The sequence below is a fragment of the Sinohyriopsis cumingii genome, chromosome 15 (assembly GCF_028554795.1).
Source record: "Sinohyriopsis cumingii isolate HCF-2022 chromosome 15, ASM2855479v2, whole genome shotgun sequence".
Taxonomy (NCBI): Eukaryota; Metazoa; Mollusca; class Bivalvia; order Unionida; family Unionidae; genus Sinohyriopsis; species Sinohyriopsis cumingii.
The window spans coordinates 108,278,334-108,299,656 of NC_142975.1; the positions used below are offsets into that span (position 1 = coordinate 108,278,334).

General features: G+C 34.3%; 1 protein-coding gene across 2 annotated transcripts in view; it reads right to left on the reverse strand.

The window, feature by feature from the left end:
• The window catches only part of LOC149782445 (E3 ubiquitin-protein ligase MIB2-like), a 174,729-nt gene that overhangs the window by 42,961 nt on the left and 110,445 nt on the right, over nucleotides 1-21,323 (reverse strand). For both annotated transcript variants that reach the window (XM_089933859.1, XM_089933860.1), the window contains 4 exons: nucleotides 20,678-20,829; nucleotides 16,183-16,339; nucleotides 11,976-12,130; nucleotides 5,128-5,254 (listed from right to left, as the gene is read on the reverse strand). In XM_089933859.1, coding sequence (XP_089789985.1) covers nucleotides 5,128-5,254; nucleotides 11,976-12,130; nucleotides 16,183-16,339; nucleotides 20,678-20,829 — 591 coding nt within the window. The remainder of the gene's footprint in view (nucleotides 1-5,127; nucleotides 5,255-11,975; nucleotides 12,131-16,182; nucleotides 16,340-20,677; nucleotides 20,830-21,323) is intronic.

Below are 21,323 nucleotides of genomic sequence, written 5' to 3' on the forward strand. Positions count from 1 at the left end.
TGTGTGTGTGTGATTTGGATTTTTAATGTAGTTTTAACAATTTTTCAGTCATATCGCTATGATGTCTGCAGTGTGACAGTTTATAGTGATGTCTAGCACTGTGGCATCATGCCGCAGACATGTAGCATGATGTCCCACCCAGTCGCATTATCCTGACACAAGGTTGACCAGTCCTAACACTAACCCCTTAATGCTGAGTGCCAATCAAAGCAGCTGTTAGTGTCATTTTTGTAAGTCTTTGGTATGAGTCGGCCAGGGATTGAACCCACGACCTCCTGCTTTTGCTAAGGGTATGGTACTAATAAAGATACATACAATCATCTAGTCTGATACAGCTCCAGCATCAACAGAGCTTGATCAATAAAACTAAGAAAACAATATGTAAGAAAAGTCTGTACAGCATTAAATATATTAAACTTAAAAGGCCAATAAAAGATGGCTGTTCAAACTATATTTTCTAAATCCCAGGTTAATTCCCTTAATACTGTGTATTGAACATGTGACTACACCTATAAGACAGATATTACACTTTGCGGTAGGATGAAATGAGTGGGAATTTTATCATTACTTATTAACTTTAAATCATTTTAAAATATGAAAAAATAAATGTTTAATTGGTACTATATGGCCAGTATTGTGCTGATATATTGTGAAACCCCATCTACCAACTTGTCTACCTACCCACCTACCAACCTACCTACCCACTTACTGTGACAGGGCATAAAAGACATTAAAGAATAAAAATAACAATTCTCTGTCATATCAAGACAAAATTAAAAAGTAGATAATAAACAAATTAATATTTTTTTGGCAATAATATTTGCAAAATCCTTGTTCTTAAAATCTGTTTGAAAAGCTATTATCATTGTTCATCTCGAAATCAGACATTACTGGCTGAAAGTCACAGGATATGAATAGTCTTGAAGTTGTAGGCAGCAGTACATAGTTCATGCATCAGTAATTACCTTGATTACCACTAAAAGTACATAGTTCATGCATCAGTAATTACCTTGATTACCACTAAAAGTACATAGTTCATGCATCGGGGGGGGCCCCGAGTGGCCGAGTGGTCTAAAGCGCTCTTCGTTACGGATCACTGCCATCTCACCTCTGTCTGCGGCGGTTCGAGTCTAAGATTCAGCCAATGTGGGCATGTGAGAAAGCTTGCCAGTAGCTTCTCGTGGGTCGGTGGTTCTTTCCGGGGTTTTCCGGGTTCTTCCTCCACCATTAATACTGGCCGCCATGTATAGCCTATCGTGCTGAAAAATGGCGTTAAACCCCACAACAACAACAACAACAAAAAAATCATGCATCAGTAATTACCTTGATTACCACTAAAAGTACATAGTTCATGCATCAGTAATTACCTTGATTACCACTACAGCTGTGGTCTCACATCAAAAGCATGCATTAAACTCACCTGGTTCCTATACTCATTAACATGTACAATCTGCAATTAACCTGCTGAGGGTAAAATATCACTATACACAATGCATGTGTGTGTGTGATTTGGATTTTTAACGTAGCTTTAAAAAAGTTTGTCATATCGTTACAATGTCTGCAGTGTGGCAGTTTATAGTGATGTCTAGCACTGGAGCATCATGGAGCATGATGTCCCACCCAGTCACATTATCCTAACACCAGGCCAACCAGTCCTAACACTAACCTCTTAATGCAGAGCGCCAGGCGAGGAAGCTATTAGTACCATTTTTGTAAGTCTTTGATGCTATACACAATGTAAAGTTTACCATTAAATAAACATATTTAATTTTACTTCCAACTGTCTTTGCCACAAAGAACCTTTTGAGTAGGATAGGATGTACATAGGTTTAGCATGGTTTAATCAATTTGGTCATAACACAAATATTTAACTCATGTTAGCGCAACATAAAATGTAGGTCACAGTGACCTTTGGTTGTATGGGCATCGTAGCAAAAAAGATGCATTAAATAATAAAGTTTCATAACTGAAACATAAGCAGCACACAAGAAATTAACTTTCAATACAAAATTTGAATGAAGTCACTGAGAATGAAATATAGGTCACACAGACATATTTTGGAAAAAAGATATAGATTTTATCAGGATCCATCCACTCACCAAGTTTAATGATTCCAGTCAGGACAGTATGCATATAAAATGCCAAAAACACAAGGTTATTGTTGGTTTTTGTTCTCTTGGATCTAATACCATTTTTCAGGACATGATATGCTATACATGACAGCCAGTATATCAGGTGGAGGAAGAGCCCAAGAAAACCTTGGTAAAACACACTGACCCATAGGAAAGTACTGGCAAGCCTTTTCACATACCCACAGTGGCCAATCCCATGACTCGAACCTAAGTGGAAGGAGGTGAGATGCAAATGATCTGTAAAGGCAAATGGTTTAGAACACACAGCCACCTGAGGACCCCCAAATCTCATGGTCATAAGCCAAATGCAGAACTTAACCTAAATCGGTCAAATGTGAAATATAGGCCACAGTGATCTTTGATGGTATGGATGTGGTACCAAGTCTGATACATAAAGTCACCTAGTTCAAGGAGTACAGGAATAATGGTACAAATGTCCAACTGAAAAATGAGTGAAGTGTAAAATATGGATCACAGTAACCTACTGTTAAGATGTGGATGCAGTACTTATCAAGATGCACCCTTTCACTATGTTTCATGATTCCAGATATAGCAGCATTACACAGTAGATAAAACTTCAATGCAGTCATGAGCTAAATGCCCCAAAAAAACATAAGCCAGTCAAATGCTCAGTGTAAATCACAATGACCTTTACTTGTCCAAGTGTGGTACAAATTCAAATGCAAGCAATCACCTAGTTTGTTGATCCTGGCATAAACAGTGCTTGACATTAAGAGAGTAAAACATGAAATATGGGTCACAATGATCTGCTTCTATGATGTAGGTGTTGTATTCATGAGGAATCATCGCCCAACCAAACTGCATAAATCTTGGTATAACAGTATGTATATAAGGATCTATAAAAAAAGCGTAACCTAAGCCAGTAAAATGTGAAATGTAGCTCACAGTCACATTAATTTTGCTAAGGGTGTGTGTGTGTGTGTGAGTGTGTGTGATATGGATTTTTAACATAGCTTTAACAATTTTTCAGTCATATCGCCACGTACCGTACATGAACAGATACCAAAACATCATTTTTTGGTGATGTGGAGGTGACTGTGGTACTATGGGTGCTGGAGCGTGCAGACAGGCAATAGTTGTCTTATCTCGCATAAAGAGGTCCTAGGTTCGATACCAAGCAGAAACCCAGTATGGAGCGAATTAATGAAATTGCTTGTTTAGTGCTTAGGGTGTCAATATTTGTAGTAATATTTGTTGTAATCAATGTCCCTACAGTTGTCAACCACTGGGATTTTAATATACATCCTCAAATAATAATATATATAAGTATATAGTCTTAAGAGTAATTCTCCTTAGGCCAGTGCTTGGAGTAATGCTACATTACTCCCTTATATAAACAAAAACTAAGCCAGTAAAATGTGAAATGTAGCTCACAGTCACTTTAATTTTGCTAAGGGTGTGTGTGTGTGTGTGTGTGATTTGGATTTTTAATGTAGCTTTAACAATTTTTCAGTCATATCGCTATGATGTTGTAGTTTTTTGTAGTTTTGTAGGGTTTAACGCCATTTTTCAGCACACGATAGGCTATACATGGCGGCCAGTATTAATGGTGGAGGAAGAACCCGGGAAAACCTCGGGAAGAACCACCGACCCACGAGAAGCTACTGGCAAGCTTTCTCACGTACCCACATTGGCCGAATCCTGGACTCGAACCCACGCAGGCAGAGGTGAGATGGTAGTGATCCGTAACGGAGAGCGCTTTAGACCACTCGGCCACTTGGGGCCCCTCGCTATGATGTCTGCAGTGTGACAGTTTATAGTGATGTCTAGCACTGTGGCATCATGCCGCAGACATGTAGCATGATGTCCCACCCAGTCGCATTATCCTGACACAAGGTTGACCAGTCCTAACACTAACCCCTTAATGCTGAGTGCCAAACAAGGCAGCTGTTAGTGTCATTTTTGTAAGTCTTTGGTATGAGTCGGCCGGGAATTGAACCCACGACCTCCCACTTTTGCTAAGGGTATGGTACTAATAAAGATACATACAATCATCTAGTCTGATACAGCTCCAGCATCAACAGAGCTTGATCAATAAAACTAAGAAAACAATATGTAAGAAAAGTCTGTACAGCATTAAATATATTAAACTTAAAAGGCCAATAAAAGATGGCTGTTCAAACTATATTTTCTAAATCCCAAGTTATTTCCCTTAGTACTGTGTATTGAACATGTGACTACACCTAAAAGACAGATATTACACTTTGCGGTAGGATGAAATGAGTGGGAATTTTACACACAAACCACTCAAAATGACTCCACATCGTTAGCAGATTCTTCAATGTCATGCCTGTGTAAGACAGTGTAGTGAATGCTCCTACTAATACCTCTAAGACATATAGTACACTCTGCACGAGGGTGAAATGAGTGGGATTTTTGCACACAGTGTATATGTCTCACCATCTTCAGCAGATAGTCCACAATGTCTTGCCTGTGTAGGACAGTGTAGTGAATGCTCTACTACACCTGTAAGACATATAATACACTCTGCAGTAGGGTGAAATGAGTGGGAGTTTTGCACACAGTGTATATGACTCACCATCTTCTGCAGATAGTCCACAATGTCTTGCCTGTGTAGGACAATGTAGTGAATGCTCTACTACACCTGTAAGACATAATACACTCTGCAGTAGAGTGAAATGAGTGGGAGTTTTGCACACAGTGTATATGACTCACCATCTTCAACATATAGTCCACAATGTCTTGCCTGTGTAGCAGGCGAGACATTGTAGTAAATGCCCTACTACACTTGTAAGACATTTAACACACTATACAGTAGGGTGAAATGAGTGGGAGTTTTGCACACAAAAACACTGTATATGACTCACCATCTTCAGCAGATAGTCCACAATGTCTTGCCTAAGTAGGACAGTGTAGTGAATGCTCTACTACAGCTGTTAAGATATATAATACACTCTGCACTAGGGTGAAATGAGTGGGAGTTTTGCACACAAAAACACTGTATATGACTCACCATCTTCAGCAGATAGTCCACAATGTCTCGCCTGTTGTTGTATACAGCCAAATGAAGACCAGTGTGACCTGTGTTCTCCCGCTGGTCATTGACATCTGCTCCCATCTGCAACAGTCTCTTTACAGTGCTACAAAAGACAAAGTTAAGATCTTCCTTTCACATTGGATGATATTTTCATACATACTGAATGAAAACTCAGAATCAAAATCTTTGAAAATGAAGAAATATTGACACAGTACTCTAAATTTTAGTTTAGCAAGAACCATCTGAATTGAAGGATTTCTTTGTATGTTTAATTAGTATGAAATAAACATACTTCAGTGCAATATATTTTTTGTGGCATGAGGTATGGGGTATATGGAATAAACATACTTCAGTATCAATATTTTTGTGGCATGAGGTATGAGGTATATGAAATAAACATACTTCAGTATAATATTTTTTTGTAGAACAGGGTATGAAGTATATAAAATAAAGATACTTCAGTATAATATTTTTTTGTGGCATGAGGTATGAGGTATATGAAATAAACATACTTCAGTGTAATAATTTTTAAGGCACAAGGTATGAGGAACACAAAATATACATACTTTCAGTGTAATATTATTTTAGGCATGTGGTATGAGATATATGAAATAAACATACTTTCTGAGTAATATTTTTTTATGCATGAAGTATGAGGTATACAAAATTAACATAATTCAATGTAATATTTTTTTGAGACACAAAGGTATGAGGTATATGAGATAAACACTTCAGTGTGATATTTTATAGGCATGAGGTATAATCAGGTATATGAAATAAACATACTATACATTTTGAGGTACTATATTTTTTTAGGTAAAAGTTATATGACTTAGAAGAGATAAACAATTCAGTTTAACATCTCTGAGGCATGAGATATTTGAAATAAACATAATTTCAGTACAATATTGTTTTTTTGCAGCATGAAGTAAATTAGAACTGAATTGTACAGCTCAAACAATTTAAAAATCCGGTATATATAATCTGGTCTTTCATTATTATATTTGTTGCATACCTATTGCAGTGTTACTGCATACCTCTCAGTGTTATTGCATACCTCCTGCATGCTCTATAATGTGTTGCATATGTCATGCAATGTTATTGCATACCTCCTGCATGCTGTGTTGCATACCTATTGCAGTGCTACTGCATACCTCCTGCAAACTCTGTAATATGTTGTGTACCTCTTGCATGTTTTATCATGCACTGAGTACCTCTTGTATCCTATAATCACTGAGGCCTCTCACATATTCATCCTTTGTAATACAGTTATAGGCATGAGGTATAATCAGGTATATATTAATATTTATTCTTTCCAAAATCAGTCTGCAGGGTATATATTCCTAAGTCAGGTCCAACAACTACACCTAGATCAGCCATCGCATAATACACAGGCAGACATGGGTCTTTCAGCTTATAATTGGACCCAACTTATAAGCAAGTATACATACTATTTGCAATGGTTCTTGGTTCTGCATAGGTGATGTGCAAACACCCGTTGTTGGGCAAAGGGATAACAGGTGGTTACTTATTAATGCAAAGCTTTTGCAAATAACATCTTACACTATCTTTTCTTTGCAAAAAATGTATGTGGATAAAAATTCCAGTTAAATAAATAAGATTTCAAAACATTGGCAAAGATTTCAAAACAAGGCCATTTTTTTTTACACTGCAACTATTTTGCTGCCTATGACTGTTCTATGTTTGATGTTATATCATGGACCCTATGACTTCACAAACCCTGGACAACATGCCTCAATTGTTAGGAACTGACCAAGACACAATACCCAATATAAAATACACTTTCTCAATTAGTTTAGATAAAATTCATCAGAAAATTTGACAGCAAAAAATATTTACTGGTGATTAAAGAATTATTTTATTTATGAAAATGTTACCAATAAAATTAAAATCACTAACCTTAAAAGAAATTAATTATGTCTTTCTTAAACATATTTTTCTGAAAGCCAATAATGAGCTTACATGCAGTCTTTTATAACCTTCATTTAATCTACATATATTATGCATTCTTATTTTCACTCAAGAAAAATATTTTATCAGTGTATGAATAATATCTTTATAATCTTTATTTATACTTCAAAATTAAATATGAAATCATGTATTCACTTGCGTGAAATGTCAAATGTTTGATGGTCAATGGGAAGAACATGCTATGCTACATTAGACTCATTTATGACTCCTGAGTATGCTATGCTATAGTTTATTATATGCTCATTTTTTTCTCCATTAAATATGCGTTGTTAGAATCGTTCAGTATTTTACGATATTGCACACCTTCATATTACACCCACATGCAGGACACATGTGCCCAATAGTGTATTAGGAACAACTTTTTAAACAAATCATGTACTCTCGTGTAGCAGACGCTTTAAGTTTTGGTTGATTAAATTTGTTTCTGAATAACTAAAGCAGATGTTTCGTGGAGTGCCACATACCAGCTGCTTTGTTACATTCTGTGTTACCCTTTTTGATACAATGTTTCGGATTTTGGCAATAGACACCAGATTTCATAAAATTGCTTGGTACCTACAAATAACATGCAAGTTATAAAGGCATAAACTGTGTCCTTTAGCTGGTAATAAGAATGGCAACAAATATACTTACAGTTTTACATTCTGAATTTCCTCAAAATGTACTTTCTTAGTTATGCTAATTCAAATTACATGAGCCATGTCATGAGTTCTCAAGCTTGATTACACATTTCGAAATTGTACTTTAATTTCAACTATATTCCAAGTGTAATTACATCCTCCTTACTGCACTCAAAATGAAATAAACATTATGTGTCCTGCATAGTGCTATATACCCATAGCTAGTATCCTGAATAAACAGTTCTGCATAGTGCTATATACTCATAACTGGTATCCTTATTAACAGTTCTGCATAGTGCTATATACCCATAACTGGTATCCTGAATAAACAGTCCTGCATAGTGCTATATACCCATAACTGGTATCCTGAAAAAACAGTCCTGCATAGTGCTATATACCCATAACTAGTATCCTGAATAAACAGTCCTGCATAGTGCTATATACCCATAACTATTATCCTGAATAAACAGTCCTGCATAGTGCTATATACCCATAACTGGTATCCTGAAAAAACAGTCCTGCATAGTGCTATATACCCATAACTATTATCCTGAATAAACAGTCCTGCATAGTGCTATATACCCATAACTGGTATCCTGAATAAACAGTCCTGCATAGTGCTATATACACATAACTAGTATCCTGAATAAACAGTCCTGCATAGTGCTATAGGGGGTTTCACGGTTAGTATCTCCCCTTGAAAACACCAGAGGGCATCTCTGTACAACTCACTTCCGGATAGTTCAATCAATTAAGATGGTAGATGTAGATCAACAAAATGTTACAGACCGCTCACATTCTGTAAGCAGGATCGATATCACACTATCTTAAAAAGAAATTCTATCAATATTTCGTCAATTGTTTTTACATCTTTTATTTTTTTTCTCACTAACTTGCGCTGCTCCCAGCTTTCAAATAAATGTTTTCTGCCCATTTCAGAACTTCATCATCTTTCCATTACTACCTTATGCTCTAGTTTGTATTATTTGATTGTGCGAAAGTGTATTGCTGCGTAAAAAGTTCTTGCAATTTATCTCGCTTGCAGAATAATGAAAATATGTTTATTTTTTACAGCTTCAATCATAGCAGTTAATGGAGGTTGAAAGACAAGGAGAAAAAAATTCTAACTTCTTAAGGTTTTATTATTATTGATTTAGACTGTTGCTTTTCTATTAATGTTCATTATATTTTTCATGAAATAACTTGAGTTTTTTCAAAATGCACAAATGTCAACCATGCTTGAACAGACAGGCGCACGTACATGTCTCCTTGATGATTATTTTAATTTTATTTCCTTGAACAGTTGGAAATTTTAGAGTATATAATTTGGAGAAATATCGATGTTAGACACACTATGCATGTATAGGGCATTTGTGGCTCTCACCTATCTGCCTGTCTGTCTGTATGTATGTCTGCCTCATTTCATCTGGTGCATGGGTATGTATATCCTCGAATGAATGTGTGTTTGCATACGTATATTATATAAACATACTTCTGGTTAAAAATAAGTATAACATGATGATAAGATAGAAAGAGTGACAGAGTATCCATTTATTACTGACTTGTAGAGCATGTTCTTACAAGCAGTCTCTTTTTTAAATCATACTGTTTGCAATTTTACATCCGGTCACGTGGATCAATATCAATTTAAAAGGGCAGAATCGGTGAAATAATTGGATCTTCAAAACTTACATATTTGATGCAAGAAAAGTTAAACAGAACTAAACTAATTTTAAGAAGGCTGTTCTAGATGAATCTGCTGGTGGCAATCAGAAATGTTGTATAAAGAACCCAGCAAATTTGAGAGTTTTACATGTCAGCATAACAAAGAAAAATCATGCTGAAAGTTATTGCATGTACCATCTGATACTTGATGTTTCAAAAGTCAAAAAGAAAATGAAAAAAAAAAAAAAACGCCATTTGGCATGTTATTTAATCTGAATATTGTACGATATTTACACCCAAATATGAATAAATATATTGTCAGCATAAATTACACTCCTTTACTGTTATGATAGCTAATGTAATTATTGCTTTGTTAAGTTCCTCTGAATACATAAAATACTGTGTTCCATTTTTTTTAAAAAAATCTTTTCTGGTTTAAAATACATAGCGTTATAATCAGCTGACGTATCGAATTCATGTTATAATTTTCTTATGGAACTTGTGTTATCACTTTCTTAACTAGTGTTATAAACGAACTATTAGCCTTGCGAAAGTAATTGAGAAAGAAGGATATATAAACCTATGCAAAATGCAAATTGTTGAGATTGTTTTCGTTAAAGTTATATGGCCAAAAATATGTAATAAATGTTTAAAATCAGAGAGCAAAGTGAAATGTTCCTACAAATGTATCTGAAATTATGGCTAATGAATCTATATTATCAGGTATGGACAGTGTATTTAATTTAATAATTTGATATCATTTATGTATGGAAAGAAAATATTATTTAATTATCTAATATAATGTAAGTATGGACACTGAATCTAATTATCTGATTTAATGTCTATAATTATTCTCCTAGTAAGAACAAAATATGTTTGACATATATAATTGATTCATTGCTTTAACCATAATGATCTGTATGTAGTACAGCTAAAATACCTTCCTTTGTTGACTTTATGTTTCACTATCCAAGTGTAGAACAGTGAACTATCCGGAACTGGAAATTTTTTGTGGGTATGCGCATTGGAGCTAAGGGCAGTAATTTTAGGTGCTACGATCAGTAACTCCATTGCAACCGTGAAAGCCCCCTATATACCTATAACTAGTATCCTGAATAAACAGTCCTGCATAGTGCTATATACCCATAACTAGTATCCTGAATAAACAGTCCTGCATAGTGCTATATACTCATAACTAGTATCCTGAATAAACAGTCCTGCATAGTGCTATATACCCATAACTAGTATCCTGAATAAACAGTCATGCTTAATGCTTATGTAAACTTATCCTTGGGTCAATACAGTTGCTTGTCATAGAGGCAATTAAAAGGTAAAGCGATTAGAGAAATTGGAGGACAATAGTCAGAAGGATGTTGTCTGAAGTCCTTTGAGCATATCTAATTAAGACTGTATTTTACTGTCCAATAGATAGAATTAAGACTATTTCATTGTCCAAAAGATCTAATTAAGACTGTATTTCACTGTCCAATGGATCTAATTAAGACTGTATTTCACTGTCCAATGGATCTAATTAAGACTGTATTTTACTGTTCAATAGATATAATTAAGACTGTATTTTACTGTTCAATAGATCTAATTAAGACTGTATTTCACTGTCCAATAGATCTAATTAAGACTGTATTTCACTGTCCAATGGATCTAATTAAGACTATTTCACTGTTCAATAGATCTAATTACGACTATTTCACTGTCCAAAATATGAAATTAAGACTATTTCACTGTCCAATGGATTTTAAAGACAGAAGCTTGATTTGTTGTTTTTTTAATTATATCTATGTGGCAGTAATTATATGAGGGTGGGCACATATGTGCTTGTGGTGATGATATTTTGACAGAGCTAAGCCTATCATCTATTTTTTATTGCCAGCGTACTAATTATTTTTTAAAAAAAATTCTTTTATTCAAATTTGAATTTCTAGTCATTTTGATAGGCTCATGTGAGTTGATAACTTGTACAGGGTTGCTTTTGTTGAGTTGTGTGCTCTGACATGCCCTTGGGACGTCAAAACACACTTTTTGAGTCCCCGAAACCCCCAACACTGTGTGGAGGTTAGCAGTTAAAATGTCAAAGAAAAAACTGCAGCTGTGATGTTTACCAAAATTTTTAAATGTGTGACATCATCAAGCATGTTTGTGTACACGTTTACTGATTTAGTAATCATTTACTGGCAATAAAAACAGAACCATTTACACATGTAAACATTGCAAAATTAGAATCGGGGATTGGCGGGTATTATGTCAAAGAATAAACTGCCTCAGCTTTATAATGATTCATGCCTAGTATGATGACATACTATCAAAGGGTTTAGGAAATACATGCCAATGAAAAACTTTAACCAGAACCTTAACAAACTGTTGATGGTGATGATACCAACTCTGGCGAAAAAATGATTGAAACTTCTCGCTTCCCATTAACATGGGTTTTAGAAAAACCATAGGGATAACAAATCCTGTAAATATGATAATGGGTCAACTATTTTCCTAATTTCCTTTGATCACTTTTCTTTTCATAAGAAAAGAACTTACTATATGCTTCCTTTTTTGCAAGCATAGCAGAGAGGGCTGAATCCCATCTTATCTTTACTACTAATATCCAGCCTTGGCCATCCCAGTATAATGTTCTGGAGCTCTTCATCATTGGAGTTAATGGCCTCGTAAAGCGGTGACTGGCTCAGGTTGTCCTGCAACATGATGAAGCATGCAAAATATGGGTGTCAAAAATCCCAAAATCTATCAAAGATACTAGTATGAAATATTCTCCATGTACGAAAACTCTCTTTCCAAATATTTTCACAAATTTGAGCACAGATATGACACTATGAAATGAGTTTAAGAAGTTGAGATTTTCAACATAAAAGTTTAACTATTAGATCAGGCTTTGACTATAAGCATGGTGTAAGCTTTGAACTTTGTGAAGCATTTATATATATATATATATATATATATATATATATATATATATATATATATATACACACACACACACACACATCCTCAGATAATTAAAAACATTTGTTCAACCTCTTTAAACATACATTCTGACACTCGTGACATCAAACTCAATGATTAATAATTCAATAGATATATTAAGAATAATACATTTGTGGATTTGATTAATAGTTATATTAAGAATAATACATTGGTGGATTTGATTAATAATTCAATAGATATATTAAGAATAATACATTGGTGGATTTGATTAATTAATCAATAGATATATTAAGAATAATACATTGGTGGATTTGATTAATAATTCAATAGATATATTAAGAATAATAAACTGGTGGATTTGATTAATAATTCAATAGATATATTAAGAATAATACATTGGTGGATTTATTAACCCTTTACCTCATGGAAGCGCCTTTAGACGCCTCTACCCAATTCACATGAAAGCGAGTTTGAATGTCTGCACACCATTCCCATTGTAGTGCCTCTGGATGGTTGCTGTAACAATCAGCCATTTTGAACTGGTTTTCATAGTACCACCTTCAGGAAAAAACCCTATTTGATTCTACAGTCATTGATGTGAATGACTATTATGTCAGATCAGACTGTTCAAACTCAAGTCATAATTTGCTATTTAATCCTTTAGCTATGACTACCGCATCTAAGCGTCACCTGTAAATAGCTCCTGAACTCCACTGATGCATATATGCAGTGTCGATAAGCCTAGTTTACTACCCCAGTGTCGCTTATGTGCGTATAGTTCAGCAGTACTAGAAACCCGAGTGTCGCATCTATGCAGACGGACTGCTATGTGAACTAAACGTTGATTGGTTGAAAGTACAGAACCTTACATATTTTTGATTATCATAACCAATGAGAGAACTGTTTACTCAACAATTTGATACAAGTGTGAAAGCTGAGAGGTTAAATTTAGACACACTGTCGGGGATTTTCTGCACTTTACGAAACACATGTAGTTGAGATAAACAAAGATGGATTCCAATTCAGATATGAGCAATGTTAAAGGGTTCAGTGCAAGCGATATTGAAGAATTTAATGGAGCATTCATAGAAAATGGATCGGATATTCATATTAGTTGTTTCAACACCAGATGCAAGTGATTTTTAATCGGATGACAAGGAAGACATAGTCCCACTTGCACAATGGAGTGATGACCTTGCCGTGTTTGAGATCAATGATTTCGATTCTCGTGTTGGTCCAACAATCGAGCTTGGACCACTAAGCAATGAGAAAGATTTTTTTCTCAAGTTTTTTCCTGAATGTCTGGTGGAAAAGCTTGGGAAAGAAACAAACAATTATGTCAAGAAAATGGGGGACCAAAGGCAAGACCTGAGGCTGAAATGGTATGAAATCAGTATCACGGAGATGTGGGCATATTTTGAAATATACATCATCATTTATGTGTGGATAATGACTGTTTTGAGAGGTAACACTCTCAACTTTGTAATATAAAGTGGAAATATATGAATAACAGACACTATACAAGGTAAGCTGATTTATATTTCACTGAAATCCAGCGAAAATTAATGAAATAATGAATATAAATGTAACCATGTTTTCATTGTCAGTTTCTGTAGTCAGCCATGATGATGCTCTAGTATTCAGCCTAGGAACCAGTCTCTTAGTCAGTAGTCTCAAACTGATATGATAGCACTCAGCAGTAGTGAAACTGCACAACAGCTCTAGTAGCTAAAGGGTTAAAGTGACTGGGTTGGATTCTCCATTCTCCAAAATGGATGTCATGTATTTCGTTCAGTGCTTACTTGAGTTTTCATGATTAGAATCACAACTATGAAAGCTTCAATAACTTAGGTAAAGCCTCTGATATTGATGTAGGCAACAATTAATTTCTATAAATTATAAAATTCAGATGACTTAGTGATGCTGATGTAGACAAAGAACTTGTAAATTCAAGTATGAGAAATGGCAGATGTGGTTGGGCACACGGCTTTGTTGGCTTGATAGTGAATGAGTTCTGTCAAGATTTTAAAGCACATAAAAATTTCTTACGTTAAAAATAATTATACAAGTAAAATGATCAGATTTTATTCAAACTGATGTTGAACATAACATGCACTACACTGCTGTAACAGTTAACAGGCAGGCCTATGTATATGGATTGTTGTTGTTGTTGTAGGGTTTAATGCCACTTTACAACACAAGATAGGTATACATGGCAGCCAGTATAAATGGTGGAGGAAGAGCATGGAAAACCCTGGGAAGATCCACTGACCCATGAGAAGCTACTTGCAAGCTTTCTCACGCACCCATGTTATGGAATGGTGAGCGAGCGCTTTAGACCACTCGAAGCCCCCCCATATGTATGGAGTCAAATAGGTGACAGTGTTCTATTTACAGCGCACTGCACTGATAACTTTGGTACATGTATATCAACTGCCTAAAATGCCCTACACTCTCTCAGGGAAAGGGTTATTTAGAATGTGTCAAACGCATGCTCCTCCTTTCACTGTTCAAAATGAAGCCTCTAACGCTAGAAAGTCCCAAAATGTTTACTTCTTAAAAAAATCTAAACTTCCAGATACCATCAATTCTGAAACTGTATCATATAAATTTTGGTAGATGGTAAATAATGAAAGTTCTTTACTCTCACACAGAATTTCATAAATTTTTCACAACCATGCACCTCAGTTGGAGTCCCTAATATTCCAAATTAGCTGTGGTTTACCATTATCAATAGTAATTTATGTCAGGTATATGTCTGAGAAAGGCTTACTTTTGAAGTTAGGCTTATTATTTTTAGAAAGGCTTACTTTTGAAGTTAGGCTTATTTTTTATAGAAAGGCTTACTTTTGAAAATAGGCTTATTTTTTTGTTGGAAGGCTTAACTTTTGAAGTTAGGCTTATTTTTTTAGAAAGGTTTACCTTTGAAGTTAGGCTTATTTGGCTAATTTTTTAAAAAGGCTCACTTTTGAAGTTAGACTTCTTTTTTAGAAAAACTTACTTTTGAAGTTAGGCTTATTTTTTTCGAAAGACTTACTTTTGAAGTTAGACTTATTTCTTTTGAAAGGCTTCCTTTTGAAGTAGGTTTATATTTTTAAGGGCTTACTTTTGAAGTTATGCCTTCTTTTTTAGAAAGGCTAACTTTTGAAGTTAGGCTTATTTTTTTGGCTTATTTTTTCAAAAGGCTTACTTTTAAAGGGAGGCTTCATTTTTTCAAAAGGCTAAAATATATTTTAAAGCAGAAAGTATCAACAGATAATTGATAAAAAATTACTTCTTAAATAACCTAAATAAAAAAGTATGTCACATTAACTTTGTAAAATAATATTTAAATTTCACATTTTTAAATATCTAAATTTCATACCTTTAAACATTGAGATTTCATACTTTTAAAACTTTTAATTTCATATAATTAAACATTTAAATGTCATACTTTTAAACATCTAAATTTCATGTTTTCCAACATGAAATGATAATTAATTATAATTTTATTTATCTGTCAACTTGTATTTATGTAATTACCTTCTTATATATGGTTAAAAATATCAGTGACTATTCCATGAAGATAAAAATTTGTCTCTAAGTGTAAATATATTATATACATACTAATTCTGAGTCTATCTTCAGATGTAAATATATAAAATATGCACAAATTTTGACTTAAATATATATCGTAGCTTATTAGTCAGGATGGCTTACTTTTGAGACAAAAATATTGACTGAACTTGGACATCTGAAGTGTGCCGTTTTTAAGGCTGGCATTGTTTTATAATTTTTCTGGTATTTTCTGTCTAAACCTTACCTTACTGTTTATATCACAATCAAATTTCTGCAGGAGTTTCAAGCCCTCTTTGTTTCTCTGTTTGACCATGCTGAATATAGCACCTTCATCATTCTTGTTTTTGGCATTCTTGTTGGCCCCTTTTTCTATCAGCAGCTTCATTACATCCAGGTGACCCCTGGAATGACCAGGTATGAGATCAAGTCATACATGAGATCCAAATAATGCAAAATAATGTATAGTGTCATCAGTCAAATACAAAATAATGTATATTGTCATCAGTCAAATACAAAATAATGTATAGTGTCATCAGTAGTCAAATGCAAAATAATGTATAGTGTCATCAGTCAAATGCAAAATAATGTATAGTGTCATCAGTCAAATACAAAATAATGTATAGTGTCATCAGTCAAATACAAAATAATGTATAGTGTCATCAGTCAAATGCAAAATAATGTATAGTGTCATCAGTCAAATGCAAAATAATGTATATTGTCATCAGTCAAATACAAAATAATGTATAGTGTCATCAGTTAAATACAAAATAATGTATATTGTCATCAGTCTAAAGCAAAATAATGTATAGTGTCATCAGTAGTCAAATGCAAAATAATGTATAGTGTCATCAGTCAAATACAAAAAAATGTATAGTGTCATCAATCAAATACAAAATAATGTATAGTGTCATCAGTCTAAAGCGAAATAATGTATATTGTCATCAGTCAAATGCAAAATAATGTATATTGTCATCAGTCAAATGCAAAATAATGTATAGTGTCATCAGTCTAAAGCAAAATAATGTATAGTGTCATCAGTCAAATACAAAATAATGTATATTGTCATCAGTCAAATACAAAATAATGTATATTGTCATCAGTCAAATGCAAATAATGTATATTGTCATCAGTCAAATGCAAAATAATGTATAGTGTCATCAGTCAAATGCAAAATAATGTATAGTGTCATCAGTCAAATACAAAATGTATATTGTCATCAGTCAAATGCAAAATAATGTATATTGTCATCAGTCAAATGCAAAATAATGTATATTGTCATCAGTCAAATGCAAAATAATGTATAGTGTCATCAGTCTAAAGCAAAATAATGTATATTGTCATCGGTCAAATGCAAAATAATGTATATTGTCATCAGTCAAATGCAAAATAATGTATAGTGTCATCAGTCAAATGCAAAATAATGTATAGTGTCATCAGTCAAATGCAAAATAAAGTATAGTGTCATCAGTCAAATGCAAAATAATGTATATTGTCATCAGTCAAATGCAAAATAATGTATAGTGTCATCAGTCAAATGCAAAATAATGTATAGTGTCATCAGTCAAATGCATGTGTGTGTGTGTGTGTGATTTGGATTTTTAATGTAGCTTTAACAATGTATCTATGATGTCTGCAGTGTGGCAGTTTATAGTGATGCCTAGCACTGGGGCATCATGTCGCAGACATGTAGCATAATGTCCCACCCAGTCACATTATCCTGACACCAGGCCGACCAGTCCTAACACTAACCTTTTAATGCTGAGCGCCAAGCGAGGAAGCTGTTAGTACCATTTTTGTAAGTCTTTGGTATGACTTGGCCAGGGATCGAACCCACAACCTCCTACATCCAAGGCAGACGCTCTAATCACTAGGCCACCACAGCAGTCAAAGTCAAATGCAAATTAGTGCAAAGTGTCATCAGTCAAATGCAAAATAGTGCATAGTGTCATCAGTAAAATGCAAATTAGTGCATAGTGATATCAGTCAAATGCAAATTTGTACATAGTGTCATCTGTCAAATGCAAAATAGAGCATACTGTCATCTGTCAAATGCTATTTTTCTGTTACTATCTCAGTCAAATCCCAAAACTGCAAATTGGTATTTACCATCAACTGACACCAAGAAATGATGGAAAAATTTGCACCTGCTATAACAAATAGCTGAATATGTTCCCCTTTCAAGTGAAGAAACCTACTACAGCAAATTACCCTTATATATCAACCAGCTACATGCATTGTACAATTAACTTTATATGGAGGATACAGCAGCTATTTAAATTTTAAATTTTGGCAATTTCAGATCTAAGGAGGTAGGTGACAAAACTCCATTGGTGGGTATGACATCCTACAGTCTGTGTGTGCGTGTGTGTGATTTGGATTTTTAACATAGTTTTAACAATTTTTCAGTCATATCGCTAAGATGTCTGCAGTGTGGCAGTTTATAGTGATGTCTAGCACTGGGGCATCATGCCGCAGACATGTAGCATGATGTCCCACCCAGTCACATTATCCTGACACCAGGATGACCAGTCCTAACAGTAATCTCTTAATGCTGAGCACCAAGCGAGGCAGCTGTTAGTACCATTTTTGTAAGTCTTTGGTATGACTTGGCCATAGATCAAACCCACGACCTCCTGCATCTGAGGCGGATACTCTAACCACTAGGCCACTGAAGCAGTCCCTACACAGTCTGAAAAGACCCAGAAATTCAAGACAGGACCATTTGTTTGCTTTAACTGCTCTCCTGGTGAAAACCTAATACTGATGTGACTTTCTATCTTGGAGGACTAGCAATAAGATTTTCAATATGGCTGTTCTGGCAACCATATTGGATATCAGATCAACACCATTGTATTTCAGGCCAAGTAGACATCATAAGTTTTCCAGCAAAAACACCATGTTGATTTAGTCTTTCCATCCAGAAATATTAGCGATAACAAGATTTTGAAGATCGCTGCCATGGCAGTCATAATGAATGTCAGATAAGTACCATTGTCACATAGGACCAACTAGACATCCGGTCTTTAAGTGAAACCTCCATGCTGATATAATGATTCATTCAAGAGGAGATTTTGAAGATGTCCTTTACACTGGCCATACTGGATGACTAAGTGCAACCATCAAAACATCATAAGAAGTCTTTTAGTGAAAACTCCATGTTGACATGATGATCCATTCAGAAGTCTATTTGATATCAAGATTTTCAAGATGGCTGCTGCAGTGGCCATATTGGACGTACAACAGTAACATTCTCTTTTAGGACCAAATAGGCATATGGAAGGATGTGTGTGTAAACTAAGGTTCATGTGCTAATGGATGAAGAGACACAGGATGTTGGACAACATACCATCCCATCAGCTCTTTTGGTCTATGACCCTTGAACTGAAAATACACAAATTATTCTGTACACAGACACAATATAGTCATTAGGTCACACTAACTTTGAAAAATGTTCACTTTTGTATGGTTTTAATGGCTACAAAGTCAATAGGTCACACTAATTTTGGAAAAGGTTCATTTTTGTACAGTTTCAAGCATATAATTCTTATTTCTTAAATTGAATATCATCAATTTTAGATTCATTACTTTTATTGTTTATATCTATATTTACAATATCTATGAAAATTTTTAATAGTTACCTTAGGTGATTCTTGAGCAAACAATGTATGGTTGAATGTGGAAAAGTCAAAGAAACCAATAGTTCTTTTGAAACAAACTGGTACATGTACAATAATCCCTCATTATAACACTGTCCATGGGAACCATATATAAAAACATGTATGATAATCCCTCATTATAACACTGTCCATAAAAAACATATATAGAAAAACCTCTGTAATACTACCTCATAATAACACTATCCATGGAAACCATACATAACAAACCTCTATAATATTCCCTCATTATAACACTGTCAATAGGAACCTTACATAGAAAACCTATATCATACTCCCTCATTATAGCAATGTCCATAGTAACCTTATATAGCAAACCTGTATGATAATCACTCATTATAACACTGTCAATGGGAACAATAGAAAACCTGTATAATACTCCCTCATTATAACACTGTCCATAGGAAACATATATAGAAAAGTTGTATAGTAATCCCTCATTATAACAGTGTCTATTGGAACAATATATAGCAAACCTCTTAAATAGTCCCTACTTATAACACTGCCAATGGGATCCTTACATAGAAAACCTGTACAATAGTCCCTCATTATAACACTGTAAATGGGAACCATCTACAGAAAACCTGTATAATACTCCCTCATTGTAACAGTGTCAATGGCAACCATAAATTTTACTGCCTGACTGCTTAACAGTGAGACTTTCTTTTAATGAAGTGTATGATAGATATAATTTTAGTATCTCTACATGAAATGGGATGTTATATATATATATATATATATATATATATATATATATATATATATATATATATATATATATATATATTCGTGCCTTATAGCAGAAATTATATTATAACAAATGGCATTATATGGAGAGAGTGCATCAGATATTCACATGTATAAACAGTATATTGGACAGCACACTTTTATACACTTTTATATTTATAGTAATCATCACAATTTTATAGTGGTCACTTTTGATGGCAAAGTACCATCATTTGTATAATAACAAAAAAAACGATAACATGTTTAAGCAATATTTTACAAATGGTACAAGATGACAAATATTATCTGGTACTTGATAGATGTGTGTAATCAGCCTACTTGTCCGAGGCCACAAGCAGTGGTGTGTTGCCATCACTGTCCACATCGTCCAGCGGGACACCCTGCTGACATAGGAAGTCAACAATCTCCACATTACCACAGTTACTGGCCATATGAAGTGGTGTTTTATCCTCCTCCTCCTTCAATAACATCTGAAATGGGTCAAAGTTAAGGTCAAGGTGAACGTGATGACAGATATGACGTTAATGACTTTAAATATCGTACAGTGTACAAATGAATCTTAGCAAAGACTGAAAGACTTTTTTACAATATAGTACAGTGTACAGCTGAATCTCAACAATCAAAACAAACTGAATAACATGAATGTTAAGATAATTTGGATAAATGATACATTCTGTTGTGGTGTGCATAAAAAAAACTAGCTCTCTAATTTAGTCAAAGTTACACCAGTATCATAAACCTTGTATACTTGCAGCTGAAGCAAGTCCATTTTAAGCCAGTAATTTGATTCAACAAATGCGTTGATGAACTTGGTGTATTATTTGCACCTCATGCTATTTACACTGTATATGACTTAAAAATAATTAACAAAGACATCATAACAATGACACCAATTCTTTTCACTTGTTCATTGATGTTTCTCTCAGTTAAGTGGCGCACTAATTGTGTAACTTTCTCTCGCCAT